The following is a 13,604-nucleotide window of genomic DNA, read 5'->3' as shown; positions in this document are numbered from 1 at the left end:
TTGTATGTGGTGAGTATGGTTTGTAAAACAACAGAGCATCAATTCGCTGCACAGTATCACACCGCGAAGTGTGGACATCAATACAGGCATGTGCAGACACATATAGAACACAGCTGTACCACAGCTTTCACACTTCATTGTTTCCATCATTTCACCTCATCAGTCCTCTGAAGTGATATGTGCTATAAGAAACTATAAAAGTGTAGATGTTACCGATGATGACGTTTTTCTTGGGAGAAGAGGTTGTGGTCGAGTTTGAGTTTGGCAGATCAGACAATGCTCATATGAGTAACTTTTTGGAACGGCCATACACTATAGGTTGTTTTGGTAGGAACTGATAATTGACCTATTCCAATATGACAACTTATTGAAACTGGAAGTTTCTGCTCACTCTACACTGTACACAAAACATGCATTTTATCCCACATCATTGCCTAATTGGAGGATTGTCTACTTCTGATACTTGTGCATCAGAATCTACAAGTTTATAACAACCCTGAACAAATATACTGTACGTCCTACAAAGCCATTACTGCAAGTATTGCTAGGCTGAAATCTACCATGTGAATAGTAACACCTCAGTTATACGCCAGGGTATAGTGGGGTTTGTCTTGAAACATCAGAATAGCACAAATCTTTACACCAATAGAAAACAACCACAGAAGAAAATTTTCCACTTGACTGGCCAATCAGCACTTACCCCCTTACGTACTTCCTTTGACGGAAAAGTCTGCGCGGGGCATGATATCTGTTAGTAAGACCTGTTTCACTGTCTTTTATCTCTCGGTCATCATCAGACATGGACGGGCTGCACATTTTTCTTGTCGTTCTCTTAGGTAATTTTTTTTATACTAATTATGGATGATTCAATTACAATTTAATTTTGAGAATAATTCAGAAAACATTCTTATTGTTGTTATATTGAGCAGGAACCTGCACCTGCTGTAATGTGAAACCCTGTAACACAGGGCATATTTCAATCTGCTTTTACAATTGTGTTTGTAGGAGTTGTATCCTGCAGTCATGATTCAATTTCTGGATCAGTGTTGGAGGCGACAGTCAGACCAGGAGACAACATCACTCTCTACTGTGACTGTAAATCATCAACTGGAGTATACATAGTGTGGTACAGGAACTGCTCTCATGAAAACCAGCCTTCTCTTGTCCTTAGAGTAATACGCCGTTCATCGACGGACAATGACGCTAATTTTAATCTGAAGATTTTCCCTCGTTTTCAATTTGTGAGAAACTCTTCTTCTGTATCCTATGACCTGCTGATCATGAACATCACCGAGTTTGATGAGGGCTTCTACTACTGTGGAACTGAACAGAAAATATTGGAGGATAAAGAATTGATTACTTCCAGATATGTTTACAGCTATGGCAACGTCACAACAAGGATCCTATTCCGTAAGTATGCTGGTCTGACTTTGTGCCTGCAAGATTGGTGTGACTGCAGTAAATGTAATAATTTGACTAAATCATCATACAGTAGGGCTGGGCAATATATTGATATAATATCAATATCGTGTTATGAGACTACATATCGTCCTAGATTTTGGATATCGAAATATTGTGATATGTGTTGTCTTTTCCTGGTTTTAAAGGCTGCGTTACAGTAAACTGATGTAATTTTCTGAACTTACCAGACTGTTCTAGCTGTGTGCCTTTACCCATTTAGTCATTATATCCACATTACTGATCATTATCTATCAAAAATCTCATTGCGTAAATATTTTGTAAAAGCACCAATATCCAACCCTACAATATTGTTGCAATATCGATATCGAAGTATTTTTTCAAAAATATCATATTTGATTTTCTCCATCTCGCCCTGCCGTATCATACAGTAGGAAAATGTGCCCAGATATTGTGCACTTATATTAATGATCAAAAGGGTGAACCATCATGAAGTCTACCACACAACAGTGAACAGGGAGTGAAATAGTGTATAATGGTTTTTCAAATAATTCTTCCCAAATCTGAGACTGCATGCATCTGAAGTGTTGTAAGTCATCCTTTAACGTGCAACTAAGATTTTCCATATATATTTTTATGCGTAGTGAGTTTTGGGATAATTTTACATTCAAAATCTGAGGCTCAAACAAGGTCAAAGGTTGCACACTGATATCAAAATCTGATGAACCAGAAACATTATTAAAATGAGAATTGATATTCCTTTAAAATCTGAAAAGGGGCCAAAGTTGAAAAGAGTCTACCAACCAGGCAGGGTCAACACTGAGCATGGGTCTTGGCAGAACAAACAGTAATGTCAAAGCAGTAAAAAATAAAACTTTACTCAATGAAAACATGAGTTATCCACAAACTCCACTGAATTTAATTTAAATCCAAAAGCATTTTTATTCTTGGGGTTCCTGGGATCATGGAATAACTATTACACTTATACCCACATATGCATAGAGCTTTGTTCAGGAAAATGAAAAACAAACATATCGGCATTTCGGTATTATTGTGAGATCAGAGTTTAATGAAGCTAATCGGCACAACTTTGTTTTAGATTCAGAATCCAGTGAGACTCATCTCAATGAGACTCAACGGGACTGTGGTGTTTGTTGGAGTCTAGTGTACTCTCTGTGTCCAACTTCTGCTGTTCTCTCCTCTCTCCTCTCCTCTCTTCTGGTTTATCACCTCTGTCAGAAAAAAGGTAACTACTGTATATCTCTCCTCTTGAGTTTAACTTGTTAATGTCAGAAATATCTGTGATTATCTAGAAAATGAATTTAAATCACAAAGAAACCTGGATTCAGATGAGTCTCTTCTTTTGATCTGTGTTTGAGTTTGGGTGTACCATGCTGTAGTGATGTTGTATTGATTTCTGCAGCTAAAGAAGCTCAAGCTGATCAGCAAAGACCTCACACAAGACTGAATCAGGTAGGTGAAACAGTAAAATAGAAAGAATCATGACAATAAATCAGTACACGATCACGATTCTAAACAACAAATGTTAAATTTTAGGATGAAGATGTGTGTTATGCTGCTCTGGAAATCCGTCCGGCATCACAGAGACCAAAGAAGAAGAAAACCCAGAGTTCTGACTTCAGTACCTATTCTGCCATCAATACTTCTAGGATGTAAAGAGTCTACAACAAAAGACATGACTAGAGACTAAGGATGCTAATATTGAATTTTTTTTACTGTCCAATAACCAACCCTTGTTAACCGATTATTAACCGTTAACTGATAACATTAGTACGTCACATGCAGCGGTGCTATTTTTAGCGCCTAACAAGCCGCCCAGCTGCAACGAAAAGCCGATACACAAACAAGTTAAATCCATCATTTATCGCCAGCTGCAGTGTATACGCAAAACACACAACTGGGGACTCAGTTGTCTGTTTTGCTATCTAGGTGAGAAATGAGTAACATTCGTGGTGAAGAGCGCAAGCATTATTACCTACGTGTGTAACATCGGTATCCAACAACGGCGATAAGAGACATCGTCAAAAGTCACGTGACTGCAAGGCATCTACACCAGCGTTGCTGTCCTGACTGGTAATAAATTGTATAATGATGATTAATGATGAACCGTATAATTTATTCGTAGGGACACGTATAGACCATTCTGTCACTTATCTTCCCCCAATTGAAAGCTGTGCAACAATCATCATTATCTATGTGTATCTATATGTATGAAAATCTGTATGCAGAAAAATATAGTTGTTTCTTTATTTGCTTTTTTTGAAGGTGGAAAGCAAAGATGTTTTTGAAAAGTTTATAATAAACTCTATTTCTAATTTCCTTACACAATTTCTAATAAATAAAATAATTTTAAAAAACTCAGATAGAAAACCTGTTTGTTGTTGTTGATTACAATTCAGCTTCAGATTCAATTTTTTGATTGAAATCGATCTTTAACATTTCATAATGGCTGTGATGGCTGCTTGACCGTAACAAGACATGATCGCTGTTTTCAGGCAATTTCCTGTTTTTATCTCAAGTTAGCCATCAGCCCTGACCCTACACCAGTAGAGTTTGATACAACTCCAAATATTATCATTTTTGTGAATTCTTGTGAACACTAGACCATGGGAAAGAGTTGAACCATACACTTCTAGTAGGGCTGTTTTCGTGCTGGGAAAGAATCGGTCTTTGTGATGAATCACATTACCGCAGTAGCACCCGTGCAATGCTTGTGTGAGACAGATTCACTTGTTCGTTTGAGCGACATCACAACCATAAAACATACCGGTAATTCAAATAAACCCAAGTCAAGTTCCCGTGTCTTGCCAGACACCTGCTGGTTAAAGTGAAGGGGGTTAGCCCCAAAGTTAGCAACAACTCCGGCTCAGGCTCTCTTACAAGGATAGTTTGGGTGTTTTGAAGTGGGGTTGTATGAGGTACTTATCCATAGTAGGTGTATTACTTACAGTAGATGACAGTTGGCGTGTCCCCAGCATCGAGAAACAAACAGGAGTACCGACACCAGAGCAAAGCAATACAGTGCTGTGGATGGGGACAACAGAAAAAACTATTTTAGCCACTTAAAAGAAAGGCTCACCTAAAAAGAATCAATATCCATTTAAGTGTACGCTGTATTTAGAATATTTTCACCACTTTATCTTGCCATCAGACAGCACTTTCCTTCTCCTTTCTGACGGGAAACTGAAGTAAAGGTGAAACTCTCTCCAAAGCTAGCAGGCTCAGATGACAAAAACAGTATAGATACGTTTCACTTTCAGTTCAGGTTGCCGTTGGAAAATATTCTAAATAGTACACTTAAACTGATATCAATTTTTTTAGGTGAGCCTTTTTTTAAGTGGTTAAAATAGGTTTTTTATGCCGTCCCCGTCCACAGCACATTATTGCTTTGCTCTGGTGCCGCTGCTCCTATCAGTTTCTCCAAACTGGGGGCACGCCGACCGTCATCTACTGTTAAGTAATACACCTACTATGAATAAGTACCTCATAAAACCCCACTTCAAAACACCTGAACTATCCCTTTAAGGTGGGCTGACCGTACCAGCTATTCTCCTCTCTGTTAGCTGTTAACTAATAGCAATAATCGGTCAAAATTCCTATAGTCGGTTACCGGTTAAACAGTAAATTATTAATGAACAGCTCTATTACAATCAAATACGAGAAGAATACTACCGGCTTGACACCAATATGAGTTCAGTGAAGTAATAACCCTTCCTTCTCTTACAGGTTGCCTGGTCAAATTGATGGTTCAAACTAAGATACCGCCTCCCGAGCAATAATAGCTTAGGATGATGGGGTGTCACCAATTAAATTTCAGGTTTGGCCCAGGCCACTCCCTGCACACACCCCTGTTTAACCTGGAAATGTTCCATTTAAACTTCTGAATGGATGTAAAAGCCTCCAGTGATAGTTTGTCATTGTAGATCTTAAATGGAAAAACCCTGATTGCCCTTCTAAATAAGGGATTATTATATCTTCAAAATTAATTTCAAAAGTGGAGTTAAAATCAATAATTAATTATTTCTGAAGATCCTTGTTTAATATACTTGCTTAGCTCAAAAATGGAGAAAACAGATCTGGTCTCTGAGGTCTACAAAGTGTCACAGTTTGTCAAACTGTGGCAGCAGGCTGACCTGGAAGATGTTAGGTTGTAATTTAGCATAAAAATAAATGTTCCTACCACAGCTGATGGAAATAAATCTACCTTCATCAAGGACAGGTTCTCATTCAGACACCAAACTGAACAGCTTGTATGTGGTGAGTATCGTTTGTAAAACAACAGAGCATCAATTCGCTGCACAGTATCACACCGCGAAGTGTGGACATCAATACAGGCATGTTTGTAGGCACATACAGAACACAGCTGTACCACAGCTTTCACACTTCATAGTTTCCATCATTTCACCTCATCAGTCCTCAGAGGTGATATGTGCTATAAGAAACTATGAAAGTGTACATGTGACCGATGATGACTTTTTTCTTGGAAAGAAAGTCTCTCCAGAAGAGGTTGTGGTCGAGTTTGAGTTTGGCAGATAAGACAATGCTCATATGAGTAATTTTTTGGAACGGCCATACACTATAGGGTGTTTTGGTAGGCATTGATAATTTACCTATTCCAATATGACAACTTATTGAAACTGGAAGTTTCTGCTCACTCTACACTGTACATAAAACATGCATTTTATCCCACATCATTGCCTAATTGGAGGATTGTCTACTTCTGGTACTTGTGCATCAGAATCTCCAAGTTTATAACAACCCTGAGAAAATATACTGTACGTCCTACAAAGCCACTACTGCAAGTATTGCTAGGCTGAAATCTACCGTGTGAATAGCAACACCTCAGTTATACGCCGGGGTATAGTGGGGTTTGTCTTATTGTATGTGTTATCAAGTGATCACATAGGAAACATCAGAATAGCACAAATCTCTACACCAATAGAAATCAACCACAGAAGAAAATTTTCCACTTGACTGGCCAATCACCACTTACCCCCTTACGTACTTCCTTTGACGGAAAAGTCTGCGCGGGGCATGATATCCGTTAGTAAGACCTGTTTCACTGTCTTTTATCTCTCGGTCATCATCACACATGGAGGGGCTGCACATTTTTCTTGTCGTTCTCTTAGGTAATTTTTTTTATACTAATTATGGATGATTCAATTACAATATAATTTTGAGAATAATTCAGAAAACATTCTTATTGTTGTTATATTGAGCAGGAATCTGCACCTGCTGTAATGTGAAACCCTGTAACACTGGGCATATTTCAATCTGCTTTTAAAATTGTATTTGTATTACAGGAGTTGTATCCTGCAGTCATGATTCAATTTCTGGATCAGTGTTGGAGGCGACAGTCAGACCAGGAGACAACATCACTCTCTACTGTGACTGTAAATCATCAACTGGAGTATACATAGTGTGGTTCAGGAACTGCTCTCATGAGAACCAGCCTTCTCTTGTCCTTAAAGTAATACGCGGTTCATCGGCGGCCGACGAATCTTATTATAATCTGAAGATTCTCCCTCGTTTTCAATTTGTGAGCAACTCTTCTTCTGAATCCTATGACCTGCTGATCATGAACATCACTGAGTCTGATGAGGGCCTCTACTACTGTGGAACTGAACAGCCAAGAGGGGAGGTTAAAAAATGCATTTCTCCCACAGATGTTTACAGCTATGGCAACGTCACAACAAGGATCCAATTCGGTAAGTATGCTTCTCTGACTTTGTGCCTGCAAGATCGGTGTGACTGCAGTAAATGAAATAATTTGACTAAATCATCATACAGTAGGGCTGGGCAATATATTGATATAATATCAATATCGTGTTATGAGACTCGATATCGTCCTAGATTTTGGATATCGAAATATCGTGATATGTGTTGTCTTTTCCTGGTTTTAAAGACTGTATTACAGTAAACTGATGTAATTTTCTGAACTTACCAGACTGTTATAGCTGTTTGCCTTTACCCATTTAGTCATTATATCCACATTACTGATCATTATCTATCAAAAATCTCATTGCGTAAATAATTTGTAAAAGCACCAATAGTCAACCCTACAATATTGTTGCAATATCGATATCGAAGTATTTGGTAAAAAAATATGGTGATATTTGATTTTCTCCATATCACCCTGCCGTATCATACAGTAGGAAAATGTGCCTAGATATTGTGCACTTATATTAATGATCAAAAGGGTGAACCATCATGAAGTCACCACACAACAGTGCACATAAAATAATAAGATGTGTGTCAACAACTGCTAATCTGGAGTGAAATAGTGTATAATGGTTTATACAAATAATTCTTCCCAAATAAGAGACTGCATGCGTCTGAAGTGTTGTAAGTCATCCTTATATGTGCACCCAAGATTTTCCATATGTATTTTTATGCGTAGTGAGTTTTGGGATAATTTTACATTCAAAATCTGAGGCTCAAACGAGGTCAAAGGTTGCACACTGATCTGAAAATCTGATAAACCAGAAACATTATTCAAATCAGAATGGATATTTCTATGAATTCTGAAAAGGGGCCAAAGTTGAAAAGAGTCTACCAACCAGGCAGGGTCAACACTGAGCATGGGTCTTGGCAGAACAAACAGTAATGTCAAAGCAATATGTTTTTTTTTTTCTTTCAATGAAAACATGAGTTATCCACAAACTCCACTGAATTTAATTTAAATCCAAAAGCATTTTTATTCTTGGGGTTCCTGGGATCATGGAACAACTATTACACTTATACCCACATATGCATAGAACTTTGTTCAGGAAAATGAAAAACAAACATGTTGGCATTTTGGTATTGTGGTGAGATCAGACTTTAATGAAGCTAATCGGCACAACTTTGTTTTTGATTCAGAATCCAGTGAGACTCATCTCAATGAGACTCAACGGGACTGTGGTGTGTGTTGGAGTCTGCTGTACTCTCTGTGTCCAGCTTCTGCTGTTCTCTCCTCTCTCCTCTCCTCTCTTCTGGTTTATCACCTCTGTCAGAAAAAAGGTAACTACTGTATATCTCTCTCTTTGAGTTTAACTTGTTAATGTCAGAAATATCTGTGATAATCTAGAAAATTAATCTAAATCACAAAGAAACCTGGATTCAGATGAGTCTCTTCTTTTGATCAGTGTTTGAGTTTGGGTGTACCATGCTGTAGTGATGTTGTATTGATTTCTGCAGCTAAAGAACCTCCAGCTGATCAGCAAAGACCTCACACAAGACTGAATCAGGTAGGTGAAACAGTAAAATAGAAAGAATCATGGCAATAAATCAGTACACGATCCCGATTCTAAACAACAAATGTCAAATTTTAGGATGAAGATGTGTGTTATGCTGCTCTGGAAATCCGTCCGGCATCACAAAGACCAAAGAAGAAGAAAACCCAGAGTTCTGACTTCAGCACCTATTCTGCCATCAATACTTCTAGGATGTAGAGACAAACAAAAGACATGACTAGAGACTAGGGATGCTAATTTTGAATTTTTTTTACTGTCCAATAACCAACCCTTGTTTACCGATTATTAACCGTTAACTGATAACATTAGTACGTCACATGCAGCAGTGCTATTTTTAGCGCCTAACAAGCCGCCCAGCTGCAACGAAAAGCCGATTCACAAACAAGTTAAATCCATCATTTATCGCCAGCTGCAGTGTATACGCAAAACAGACAACCGGGGACTCAGTTGTCTGTTTTGCTATCTAGTTGAGAAATGAGTAACATTCGTGGTGAAGAGCGCTAGCATTATTACCTACGTGTGTAACATCGGTACCCAACAACAGCGATAAGAGACATCGTCAGAAGTCACGTGACTGCAAGGCATCTACACCAGCGTTGCTGTCGTGACTGGTAATAAATTGTATAATGATGATTAATGATGAACCGTATAATTAATTCGTAGGCACACGTATAGACCATTCTGTCACTTATCTTCCCCCATTTAAAGCTGAGCAACAATCATCATCTATGTGTATCTATATGTATGAAAATCTGTATGCAGAAAAATATAGTTGTTTCTTTATTTGCTTTTTTTGAAGGTGGAAAGCAAAGATGTTTTTGAAAAGTTTATACTAAACTCTATTTCTAATTTCCTTACACAATTTCTAATAAATAAAATAATTTTAAAAAACTCAGATAGAAAACCTGTTTGTTGTTGTTGATTACAATTCAGCTTCAGATTCAATTTTTTGATTGAAATCGATCTTTAATATTTCATAATGGCTGTGATGGCTGCTTGACCGTAACAAGACATGATCGCTGTTTTCAGGCAATTTCCTGTTTTTATCTCAAGTTAGCCATCAGCCCTGACCCTACACCAGTAGAGTTTGATACTACTCCAAATATTATCATTTTTGTGAATTCTTGTGAACACTAGATCATGGGAAAAAGTTGAACCATACACTTCTAGTAGGGCTGTTTTCGTGCTGGGAAAGAATCGGTCTTTGTGATGAATCACATTACCGCAGTAGCACCCGTGCAATGCTTGTGTGAGACAGATTCACTTGTTCGTTTGAGCGACATCACAACCATAAAACATACCGGTAATTCAAATAAACCCAAGTCAAGTTCCCGTGTCTTGCCAGCCACCTGCTGGTTAAAGTGAAGGGGGTTAGCCCCAAAGTTAGCAACAACTCCGGCTCAGGCTCTCTTAAAAGGATAGTTCGGGTGTTTTGAAGTGGGGTTGTATGAGGTACTTATCCATAGTAGGTGTATTACTTACAGTAGATGACAGTTGGCTTGTCCCCAGCATCGAGAAACAAACAGGCGTACCGACACCAGAGCAAAGCAACACAGTGCTATGGACGGGGAAAACAGAAAAAACTATTTTAGCCACTTAAAAGAAAGGCTCACCTAAAAAGAATCAATATCCATTTCAGTGTACGCTATATTTAGAATATTTTCACCACTTTATCTTGCCATCAGACAGCACTTTCCTTCTCCTTTCTGACGGGGAACTGAAGTAAAGGTGAAACTCTCTCCAAAGCCAGCAGGCTCAGATTACAAAAACAGTATAGATACGTTTCACTTTCAGTTCAGGTTGCCGTTGGAAAATATTCTAAATTGTACACTTAAACTGATATAAATTTTTTTAGGTGAGCCTTTTTTTAAGTGGCTAAAATAGGTATTTTATGTCGTCCCCGTCCACAGCACATTATTGCTTTGCTCTGGTGCCGCTGCTCCTATCAGTTTCTCCAAACTTGGGGCACGCCGACCGTAATCTACTGTTAATTAATACACCTACTATGAATAAGTACCTCATAAAACCCCACTTCAAAACACCCGAACTATCCCTTTAAGGTGGGCTGATCTTTAAGGTGGACCAGCTATTCTCCTCTCTGTTAGCTGTTTAACTGATAGCAATAATCGGTCAAAATTTGTATAGTCGGTAAACGGTTAAACAGTAAATTATCAATGAACAGCTCTATTACAATCAAATACGAGTGTCCTTGACACCAATATGACTTCAGTGAAGTAATGACCCTTCCTTCTCTTACAGGTTCCCTGGTCAAATTGATGGTTCAAACTAAGGTACCGCCTCCCGAGCAATAATAGTTTAGGATGATGGGGTGTCACCAATTAGATTTCAGGTTTGGCCCAAGCCACTCCCTGCACACACCCCTGTTTAACCTGGAAATGTTCCATTCAAACTTCTGAATGGATGTAAAAGCCTCCAGTGATAGTTTGCGATTGTAGATCTCAAATGGAAAAAACCTGATTGCCCTTCTAAAGAAGGGATTATTATATCTTCAAAATGTATTTCAAAAGTGGAGTTAAAATCAATATTTAATTATTTCTGAAGATCCTTGTTTAATATACTCGCTTAGCTCAAAAAGGGACAAAACAGATCTGGTCTCTGAGGTCTACAAAGTGTCACAGTTTGTCAAACTGTGGCAGCAAGCTGACCTGGAAACAAATCTACCTTCACCAAGGACAGGTTTTGTTCTTATTCAGACACCAAACTGAACAGCTTATATGTGGTGAGTATCGTTTGTAAAAGAACAGAGCATCAATGGCTGCACAGTATTACACCACGAAGTGTGAACATCAATACAGGCATGTGTAGATACATACAGAACACAGCTGTACCACAGCTTCACGTCATCAGTCCTCTGAAGTGATATGTGCTATCAGAAACTATAAAAGTGTAGACGCGACTGATGAGGACATTTTTCTTGGCGAAGAAAGTTTCTACAGAAGAGGTTGTGGTCGAGTTTGAGTTTGGCAGATAAGACAATGCTCATATGAGTAATTTTTGGAACAGCCATACACTATAGGGTGTTTTGGTAGGCATTGATAATTGACTTATTCAAATATGACAACTTATTGAAACTGGAAGTTTCTGCTCACTCTACACTGTACACAAAACATGCATTTTATCCCACATCATTGTCTAATTGGAGGATTGTGTACTTCTGATACTTGTGCATCAGAATCTCCAAGTTTATAACAACCCTGAGCAAATATACTGTACGTCCTACAAAGCCACTACTGCAAGTATTGCTAGGCTGAAATCTATCGTGTGAATAGAAACACCTCAGTTATATGCCGGGGTATAGTGGGGTTTGTCTTATTGTATGTGTTATCAAGTGATCACATAGGAAACATCAGAATACCACAAATCTCTACACCAATAGAAAACAACCACAGAAGAACATTTTCCACTCGACTGGCCAATCACCACTTACCCCCTTACGTACTTCCTTTGATGGAAAAGTCTGCGCGTGGCATGATATCTGTTAGTAAGATCTGTTTCACTGTCTTTTATCTCTCGGTCATCATCACATATGGACGGGTTGCACATCTTTCTGGTCGTTCTCTTAGGTAATTTTTTTTATACTCATTTTGGATGATTCAATTACAATTTAATTTTGAGAATAATTCAGAAAACATTATCATTGTTGTTATGTTGAGCAGGAACCTGCACCTGCTGTAATGTGAAACCCTGTAACACTGGGCATATTTCAATCTGCTTTTACAATTGTGTTTGTAGGAGTTGTATCCTGCAGTCATGATTCAATTTCTGGATCAGTGTTGGAGGCGACAGTCAGATCAGGAGACAACATCACTCTCTACTGTGACTGTAAATTATCAAATGGAGTATACATAGTGTGGTACAGGAACTGCTCTCATGAAAACCAGCCTTCTCTTGTCCTTAAAGTAAAATACCAATCATCGACGGACAACGACGGTAATGATCTTCTGAAGAATCTCACTCGTTTTCAATTTGTGAGAAACTTTTCTTCTAAATCCTATGACCTGCTGATCATGAACATCACTGAGTCTGATGAGGGCCTCTACTACTGTGGAACTGAACAGCAAATAGTGGAGGATAAAGAATGGATTACTTCCAGAACTGTTTACAACTATGGCAACGTCACAAGGATCCTATTCAGTAAGTATGCTGGTCTGACTTTGTGCCTGCAAGATCGGTGTGACTGCAGTAAATGTAATAATTTGACTAAATAATCGAACAGTGGGGCTGGGCAATATATCGATATAATATCGATATCGTGATATCGTGATATACATATCGTCCTAGATTTTGGATATCGAAATATTGTGATATGTGTTGTGTTTTCCTGGTTTTAAAGGCTGCATTACAGTAAAGTGATGTAATTTTCTGAACTTACCAGATTGTTCTAGCTGTTTGCCTTTACCTACTTAGTCATTGTATCCACATTACTGATCATTATATATCAAAAATCTCATTGTGTAAATATTTTGTAAAAGCACCAATAGTCAACCCTACAATATTGTTGCAATATCGATATTGAGGTATTTGGTCAAAAATATGGTGATATTTGATTTTCTCCATATCGCCCTGCCGTATCATACAGTAGGAAAATGTGCCCAGATATTGTGCACTTATATTAATGATCAAAAGGGTGAACCATCATGAAGTCTACCACACAACAGTGCACAGGGAGTGAAATAGTGTATAATGGTTTTTCAAATAATTCTTCCCAAATCTGAGACTGCATGCATCTGAAGTGTTGTAAGTCATCCTTTAACGTGCAACTAAGATTTTCCATATATATTTTTATGCGTAGTGAGTTTTGGGATAATTTTACATTCAAAATCTGAGGCTCAAACAAGGTCAAAGGTTGCACACTGATATCAAAATCTGATGAACCAGAAACATTATTAAAATGAGAATTGATATTCC

General features: G+C 38.2%; 1 protein-coding gene across 1 annotated transcript; it reads left to right on the top strand.

Annotated features, from left to right (window-relative positions):
- The first annotated feature begins 682 nt into the window (after positions 1 to 682).
- LOC119485679 lies at positions 683 to 8,993 on the top strand. The gene is made up of 5 exons (XM_037765412.1): positions 683 to 836; positions 1,006 to 1,410; positions 8,302 to 8,442; positions 8,620 to 8,669; positions 8,754 to 8,993. Exons 1-5 carry the CDS (start codon positions 800 to 802, stop codon positions 8,871 to 8,873), a joined length of 753 nt encoding a protein of 250 aa, XP_037621340.1. The 5' UTR covers positions 683 to 799; the 3' UTR covers positions 8,874 to 8,993.
- Positions 8,994 to 13,604: the final 4,611 nt, after the last annotated feature.

The sequence above is a fragment of the Sebastes umbrosus genome, chromosome 3 (assembly GCF_015220745.1).
Source record: "Sebastes umbrosus isolate fSebUmb1 chromosome 3, fSebUmb1.pri, whole genome shotgun sequence".
Lineage (NCBI taxonomy): Eukaryota > Metazoa > Chordata > Actinopteri > Perciformes > Sebastidae > Sebastes > Sebastes umbrosus.
The sequence above is the reverse complement of the archived record's forward strand: the minus strand, read 5'-3'. Positions and strand labels throughout refer to the sequence as shown.